Source organism: Zootoca vivipara, chromosome 14, assembly GCF_965207765.1.
Source record: "Zootoca vivipara chromosome 14, rZooViv2.hap1.1, whole genome shotgun sequence".
NCBI lineage: Eukaryota > Metazoa > Chordata > Lepidosauria > Squamata > Lacertidae > Zootoca > Zootoca vivipara.
This window is the reverse complement of record NC_142597.1, coordinates 28,906,738-28,915,481: the sequence shown is the minus strand read 5'-3', so window position 1 is coordinate 28,915,481 and position 8,744 is coordinate 28,906,738. Positions and strand designations below refer to the sequence as shown.

At 48.3% G+C, this 8,744-nt stretch overlaps 1 protein-coding gene across 7 annotated transcripts in view; it reads right to left on the bottom strand.

Moving 5' to 3' along the window:
• Positions 1-1,073: 1,073 nt before the first annotated feature.
• Positions 1,074-8,744, bottom strand: part of ARHGAP32 (Rho GTPase activating protein 32) — a 211,550-nt gene continuing 203,879 nt past the window's right edge. For 6 of the 7 annotated variants that reach the window (XM_088657541.1, XM_088657542.1, XM_035139366.3 and 3 more), the window contains one exon: positions 1,074-7,999. In XM_088657541.1, the coding sequence (XP_088513667.1) occupies positions 5,756-7,999 (2,244 nt within the window). In that variant the 3' untranslated portion in view covers positions 1,074-5,755. The remainder of the gene's footprint in view (positions 8,000-8,744) is intronic. The other variant, XM_035139369.3, reaches the window with a different exon arrangement.

Below are 8,744 nucleotides of genomic sequence, written 5' to 3'. Positions count from 1 at the left end.
GCCCTTAGTTTCACTACCCTTCCTGTGCTGTCTCCAACACACTGAATTCTGGATGGTAAGCTTTTGAAGGTGGCGACCTGCCGCCTTTCACCTTGCAAACCACCAGATTCATTGATAGCTATATAGATCAATTGCCACTTGCATCGACATTTTCAATGCTGTGCTGAATTAAATTGGAATTGTAAACCAGATGGGACCATGTGAGGATTGGAGAGGAGGCTTGTGATCTTTGCAGAAGGAAAAGGGACAAGTGTGAATACTATACATCATAAACCAGTCATTGCCCAGTGAGGATTCGGCTGTTTGCTCCCAAGACGTACCTCCCACCAAATAGTCCTTCATTGCCAGAGCCACCTGCTGGACACTGCGAAGTAGTGCTATTTTTAAAGCCTTCCTGGATTAAAACAAGGATTGATGGGATTATAATGCTCTTCTATGAAAGAACCCCCTTGAAGGTCAAACTTACTTGAGCAGGAATAAAAACACACTGCACATGATCAACAGCTTCTCAGCCTTGCGTGAGAATTCTTGCTAAGGTGGCGATTCCAGGCAAAAAGCTGCTAGACTGGCTACTTGCTCACAAGTAGCCATACCAGAAACCAGCCAGGACAGGATGCAGGCGGGTAAGGGTTGATAAAAGGCCACAAACCTTTAAGGCTTCTCCTGAATGCTTCTGAGCATCAGAGGCTATCATGGCCGGGAAGAAGGATGCATAGAAGCCTAAAGCAGGCAGTGGTTGCCTTGGAGGAGGAAGTTACCTGTTAGGGAGTGGTGGTATGGGCTAGGTACATCCTCTCACCCAATAAACAGGGCCTCTCTACTCTGGCAGGAAGGCAGAGTGCAACCTGCTCTGGAAGGAAGGAGCAGCTTCCTTAGCATTGAAGGGTCTTTTCTAAGGTCACTGAGGCTACAGGTACACGACAAAGGTGACTCAACCATCTACCAGCAGTAGCTGTGCAGCATACCTGCATTATCTGTCATGGACTTCTGAGTGCCACTCGAACTGCAGGTCCCCACAACTGACCCCCATCCGCAGCAATGGAGTGAGAGACACACACACAGACACCAACAAGTAGGTTTTAACCTGGCTTCATTAATTGTTGAGTTGTACATCTGACTTTTGTGGGACTGTTAGTTTTGTTTGTTTTAATAGCACAAGACACCTCAACTCTTGATCATAGCATTACAGTACAAATTAAAAAATTAAAAATAAAAATAAACTGAGCACACCCACCCCTTAACAATGTGGAGAAAATGAGAATCTACCGGTAAGTATTTACAAGGAATGGGTGGGAGTGCCACAAAAATATTTACATTAAAGAGCATGAGTTCATCGGCATATACATTTTACACCAGTTTTCACACACAAAAGTGTAAAAAGAAGAAGAGAGAATAAAAAATAAGACACTATATAAATTAAAGAGAAGAAAACACTTGGAGATCACCCAAGACTTCCCTGGGATGGTTCTCTCATGTGGCTCAAAAATGACTCAAGTTTTCCACAGCAGGAAAATAAACGGCACAACAACCATTTCTTGTTCGTTTTGCACTGGAACTACGCACTAGAAAACTTACTGAAGACACTGAAGTTACTGAGCACATGTTAAACTCTTCCATGCCCATCGCCTCAGTTTTCATAGCACAAGGGTCTGGAGAAAATGTCATGCCGAAACCACCTTTAGAAAGGAAAACAGAAACCCAGAACCTACCACTCTGTTCCCTGACATATAATGTCACACTGCAGTCGGTCAACACTTTGTCATCAACGTACCTAAGGAGGTGAACTGGGGGTGGGGTGGGGGGAGAGTATGAAAGGGCCCAAAACTCGCTCTTCCGAAAGGGATCAGAGTTCAAAGTGGGTTTTGGCTTTGTGTGGCAATTTCTGCCACGTCTGTGCAATTCTTGATGAGACCCCCCCCCAAGGAATAAGCCCCCTCCCTGGTTTTGTCTGCAAAGACATAGGCACAATGTTTTCACTGTCCTCTGCATAAAATTTTAACCTGATTGTGAGGGGTGTGGCTGGTAGCTGCTGCCTCTACGTAACTACCCGGCTGGACAGGACAAGGAGATGTCTGGGCCAGGAGTGGAGCTGCGTGAGGTGGGAAACTGGGGGTGGGGGGTACAGTAGATGCAGAAGCGAGGACAGCAAGAGGAAGAACTTTACAGAGGAGGAGCAGGAGGAAACAGGTGCAGACTGGGGAGTAAGCAGGGTTAAGGAAGGAGGAGAACCAGGAAGGGAAATGAGAAGTACCTGCTAGATCTGCTCAAGGTGCCTATCATGAGCAGGACCCGATTCCCCTCCGAACAGACAGGGAAACTCAGGAGTTAAGGTGCATGCACCCTAACTGCAAGGGAAATTAAAATTCAGATATCCAATGGTGGAAAAAAGCAAGCTCCACTGAAAGTTCAGCAAATGGCAATTAAGGTAAAGGCAGTGAGTGACAAAATGGAGCAAAAAACCTACCAGGTGAGCCCAGAGGTCAAGTTGCTACAGGTGACAAAGGGCTGGAATTTATGGCTGATTTAAGTTGCATTCCTCATTTAGCCTGTCTTCCCTTGCAGGTATTCTGCTACTCTTCCACTGGTATGAGAGGTTACCTGACCACTTCCTTCCCGCTCGCTATTCCCTCTGTGGTGGGAGCAGAGCTGTGGTTGGGTTCAAACACACAGAAACATGGAATGGGGCAAGAGACTTTTCTCTAATGGTTAGAGAGTCCCAAAATTAACCACAGCACATGAGACGGACTGCATAGTTAATTTTATGGCTTTCTTAGGTGAGGGAAAGAGGGTATTGTTTTGTTTTTTAAATGTACTAGCTACTCAAGTGGCAAAAATGCACAGAGAAAGAGGGCGATTGTCACTGCTCCTTCAAGCTTAGGAAACCGTTCCGAATTTAATCGCTTCCTTTTACACTCAAGGCTGTACTGCCACACCATTGCACAACACTTTCTGGACCAACAGCCTCCAAGTCATGTTGGTGATTTAGACATAAACAGAGCCAGGTGAAGTGGATTAAGTGAGGGGTGATAAAATTCAATGTCATGATTTTGAAACTGCTCTGACAAAATGGTTTGGCTAAGGCAGGCATCCCCAAACTTCAGGCCTCCTGATGTTTTGGGGATGCCTGGGCTAAGGGGGCTCAAGTATGCTGTTTAAGTACTGTTATGGGAATTATAGAAAGTGGTAGAATTCAAAATCTAACCTGTGTGGGCACTTTATCTCTACGGGGGTATGGGATTTGTGAGCTAAGGGAAATTTCAGAGTTTGCTTAGCGCTGCCACAATGTATTATGATTTACAGGAAGTTGGCTTGGGCGGATCTTACCTGGAGGGCAGATAATATAAGGCTGATATATGGAGAGGATACAAGGAAAATTAAGGCTTTCATGAAGACAGAGGTTTGTCCTGTAGCTCTCACTACCTGAACCTCAAAATATTCTCAACATAATGGAATGTGCCTGCTGGAACTCTGGACAGAACCTCAATAGAGAGCAACACAGCCATTGCAAGAGGCTGAAGAACTTTACATGGCTGGATGCCAAAATCAAATGGACCTTGAGCGAAGTGTGTGGAGGCCACAGCAAGGCTTCTTCTGCTAGTCTGCACAAAGGAGGACAGCTAATTTGATCGCTTGTAGAAAGCAAAACAAGCTTGCTCCATACAAGTGCCAAACTGGAATGGCCCTATTTAGAGATTTCTCCTTTCAACTGCAAAACAAAAATTGTTGAACTTCCTTACCAGGGCAGGGGGCGGAGGCTGAGGTAAACCTGGTTCACAGTGAGTTTTCTGGCCACTAAATTTATATTTAACACAGTCAGGAGCGATGCCCCTAAAATAATAATTACCAAATCATGAAAATAATCAAAACCAAGAGAGACAAGCTATTCTTATTGTAACAACCCCAGACAAAGTTGGGAAATCCAAAGAACGAAATGACAAGCTGTCTTTGAGAAGTGCTTTGTGCCCTGTAAAATATTTCTCTTATCATTTTAAAGATGGAATGCTGTTGGACAAAAACTTCAGGTCCAAGGTGGTTTGATCCAATTCCTTTCTTCTGGTGCTAGCGGAAAGGGCCTAGGACAGAGAGATGCCCCAGCTGGATACTTCTTGTGGACTTCAGCCCTGCTACAGAGTTTCGTCATTCAAGAACAAGAAAACACACTGCACCTTGGGCTGGGCTCTGGATATTCTGCATCTCATTTCAAGTTCGTAAAAACCAAGCAAAACCCACTGCGTCTTGCCTACTGGAATGTCACGTGTTTCCATGGTGGCTGCATGGCAAGAGCCTTCATTGCTCTGACTCTTAAAGGTGAAGTGGGAATCCTGAGGCATCTATTGGTTCCTGTTCCAGCAAGGTCAACATGTTTAAAAAGCACTGCATATTCATATAACTTCACTAGAAAAGCAAACTAATACACTATCTTGCTTCCACAGGGATCTTTTTTAAAAAACAAAAACAAAACATGGGAGATAACAATGCACTGATGCATCAACGGTAGCGTGTGGAGAATCACCAGTCTAAATTCACAGAGTATGGTTTGCCTTACTGACATGATGAGGGAGGTGCATATGGTGGAGGACTTGGTCACTATATCCACACTTACATGCCCAGGCCCTTGTCACGACTCATAGATAACCAGCAATGATCAGGGAACAGCCAGGCAGAACTACAGATTTACTTTGTTAATTGATGGCGGAGATTAGGCTCACGGGAATGATATGTAGCAGGGAGGTTAAACAGCTTATCTCTCCCAGGCCTGCCTTGTTGAATTTCCTGGGTGGTGGGCCAGAGCCCAACTCTTCTGCCACTTCACCATTTCACTTAGACTCACCCAGCAGAAAGGATCTGCTATAGGAAACGCACTTGCTGTAAGAAGCTAAGAAATGCAGCTCTCGCTTATCAAACCAAAGCACCATTTACAACAATATCAATGCTGAGTTTCTCTCTCCCCAGACCCCCACCCTGGATTTCTCAATATTTGATCAAGTAGTTTGTTGTGGCTTTTTTGTTTAACCTTTACCTTTTAAGAAAAAAGAATTTACCTGGGTAACACCTCTTTCCCGGCTACCAGTAGGGTCACATCTTACTGCTATCAGTGGACATATTTCTTATTAGGTTGGATCTAAGAAGCACTGGAAGAACATTTTAGCAGAAAGGTACCATTGCTTAAAAAATAAAATAAAATCTGGGATTGCAGAAGGGAAGAAATAATGTGAGTCTTTTCCCAGAGTTTAGTGCATTAAGCCTAAAATAACCAAATTAAAATATTTACTAAATCTTGCCATTCAATAAATCTCTCTCTAGTGATCACATACAAGGGAAGTTTACCTGGAGAAGAAATGTCTGCATCATCCTATCAATACATACATCATGCACAGGGCTCTGTAGCAAAGTGTCAAAGGTATGGGAAATGCCACTGTTCAAAATCTAGGGAAAGTGAGAACCATTTACACCATGACCCCTGAATCTCAATCTCTGTTTCTGCTTTGCCCGGAGACTGATTTTTGTCTTCAAGCTTAACAAAAGCCCGCAAGACTGCTGTAACCTACTTTTTAGACCATGTGAGATAAAACTATACATTTACGATATAAAAAACAGTAAGCAGCATGGGGGCAGGAGGGGGGGGAGCTGAGGGGGCGCTAATGGAGAGGGAGTTGCTTCGATGGGGTACTTTGTGTGTGTATATCACTGAAAAAATAAACCAGTCCACTGTCCAGCAGAGGCTGCTTACACTCTATCCCTTCTGCCACGGAGCTCACTCTGCATGGATCTCAGTCTCGGGCCTCTGCAGGCAGAGCTCTGTGGGCAGGAATGCTCCCTGGCCCAAGGCTGTGGCGTAAGTCCTACTATGTGGATGAGCCAAGGGAGGGACCAAGCCCCCTCCTGCAGCGTAACCCCCTCTTTGGTGCTGAGGCATGGTATGGTAGTCATCCAAGTTATCGTACTGGGACACCACCGTCATAGTGCTTTGGCGCTTGCCAAGCGTTTGGTACGGGTAGATGAGGGCAGCGTCCCGCTCTATGCTCTCGGGGTGCTGGAGCCGGAGGCTGTGGCTCCGTTCCGGCTTAGGGGGTGGTGCTGCGGGCTGTCCATAGTCGCCCTCTTTAAAACAGTCCCGGGCGTGTTTCTCAGCAGTGGCAGGCGGCCTGGCCCGATGTCTCTCCATATCAGGCCTGTCCTCTGCCAGCTTCACCTCTTTGTGGTTCAGTCTCAAGGCATCGTGGCTGGCTGGGGCATACTTCCCACCAGAGTGCTGGTACCCGGTGGATTCTGGTGGTTCCTGGTGGCCCTTTGGTCGGTAGTCAGCATAAGGGGGCCCGTTTTTAGACTCCAGTGGCTGCCTGTGGCTGGCTTCATGGGGCAGGTGCATCCTGTGCTCAGACGAATTGCAACCTGCCTCATGCGGCTTCCTGCTCCTGAGGCTGCTTTGCTTTTGAGGGAGTGACGCTTTCTCTGATTGCCCATTCCCATAGGTTCCGTGGTAATGGGCTCTGTCCACATCCGGTTCTGGATGTGGCACATAATAGCGCTCCTCCCCTTCAGGGGGCACTACTTTTCCCGGATACTTCCCTTCCTTTCCATCAGCAACCGTGAGGAGTCCAGTTTTCCCAGGATCGGATTTACTGCGCAGGTGAACAACGTCCACAGTCCGCAGCTCGTCCTGCAGCAGAGGGGCAACGTTGTCATACTGGGACATGACAGGCCCTTTCACTTTCTGGCGTGCACGGCTCTCTCGGCGGATGGACTGCATCCGGTACTTCTCCATGTCCTCCAAGTCCCAGGAGACGTACATGGGCTTGGCGTCAGGTGCAGGCGGCACATCCCTGCTAATGAAACTGTGCTCCTTGCCTGCCAGGTGTCCAGCGAGGCCTCCTCGGGGGTAGGGAGGCAGGCCAGGACAGCGATACAAACTCTTGGTCTGTAGTCGGGAGTAGGACGCGAAGTCTCTGCCCGGGAGTGGGTGCAGTGGCCTCAGCCTCATCGTGCCATAAGGGTCCAGGTCATAAAACCCACCGTCGGCCGCCGAGTAACAGGAGGGGCCGGAGGAGCTGGAATAGGGGCTGTACCGGTAATGGACCCGCCCATTCTCAAAGTAAGGCTGCAGCTGAGTGACATGGTAATCTGTGTGGGGCTGATATGGCTTATATTGGTAGAGGGGCCTTGGGCAATACAAGGGCTCATCGTCAGGAGGCACCTCGGTGCGTGAGATGGGGACTGACCGGATGGCAGAGGGAGCAGAGACGTGGAGCGAGTGCACTCTCCGGATGGAGGGGTAGGGGGGCGTTTCCTCCACGTAACTCGTGCTCCTCATGGTGGGGCTCATGGAGGACATGTACTCCACTCGGCTGCGAGGCTTGGCGTGATGGACGGACGCGCTCTTCCCTTGAGTGGCATAGGTGTTGTACCTGGGGCCCATGGACGTGGGGGTCTCTGACAGCGATGGGTAGCCAGGGTGCTGCTCAGACTTGCTGTGGTAGAGGTGGGGCGGGATGCTTTCAGCCCTGTACTGGTGGGTGGATGTAGGCTTGTGATGCACATAGTTCTCTGACACAGGGGGCTCGGGGGAGCTCTCTGGCTTGGAGTGGGAGAAATAGGCAGACTGAAGAGAGGTGTGTTTCGGAGGGGGAGGTGGGGTCGGAGCTTCCTCCACGGGTGGCGGCAGTGTGGATGCAGCCACAAAGGAGTGGTAACTGGCAGCATTCATGGGGTCCACGTTGTTTGAATGCATGGCTGCTGCAATTTTACTCTCCATCGTCCTCACGGGTGGCACCGGAGGTGTAAATCCATAGGAGGGCTGAGCTGGGACTGATTCAGACCTCAGCTGCAGTGGGGGGGCCCTGGCATTCTCTCGAGGCTTTTCCGAGTGGCCTGGGTGAAGCGTGACATGAGGGGTGGCGGAAGTGCACTGGATCGTGGCACTGCCCTCGGTGACGAAAATGGGGGCTGGCTCAGCTGATCTAGGCTCGGGCAGCTTCTCAGGAGGTGCATCTCCTCGTACCTGGTATAAGAAAGAACAGCAAGCGTTAGTTGTGACCTCAGCACACTCTTGAGCAGGACAGAAACAGACTGGTTTCTTTAGCTGGAATGGAACAACTTCATTGACCCTGTTCCTTGCTGAGCTCATGGGAGTGGGTACAAGGTCTCCTTCACAAGCTGGGCAATATGGCCAAATGACTCCTTGGCTGGCCGGTGCAGTATTCTCTGCTCCCCAAGCACAGCAAGAGTTCACATCTGGATCTTAAGTAGAGCTTGCACATTCTTCGCTGCCTTTCAACAGGATTGCACCACTACCATGGCAAAGGAAATGAAACCAACTGGAGAAGAGACTGGGAAAGCTCTATCTCAAAGCACATCACAATCCAAAGGCACTAGTTGTTGTCTATGGAAGGGAAAAAACTTCCTTCCACCCCTCTGTAAGTAATTACAGCCAGCAGGCAAAGAAAGACCACCACCTACTGCTGAGCTTGGCTGCTACATGTCTGTTTCCTTTGTTATGACAACCCCAAGCATCAACCGACTGAAAGCTGACATTCTCTATGGCTGACTTTCCCCAAAACCAATTTGTCAAAGTTTTGCTATGTCTAGGAACTTCACTGGCAACTGGCAAAAAGTTCTTAACCCCATCCTACCCTGCTGGGAAAATCCAACCATTTTCTGTCTTTGAGGAGAAGAAAGCAAATTTAAAAGCCAGCAGAGACAAGTAAACAGTGGTGAAGGCTGAGGATTAGTGATTTTGCCTAAGG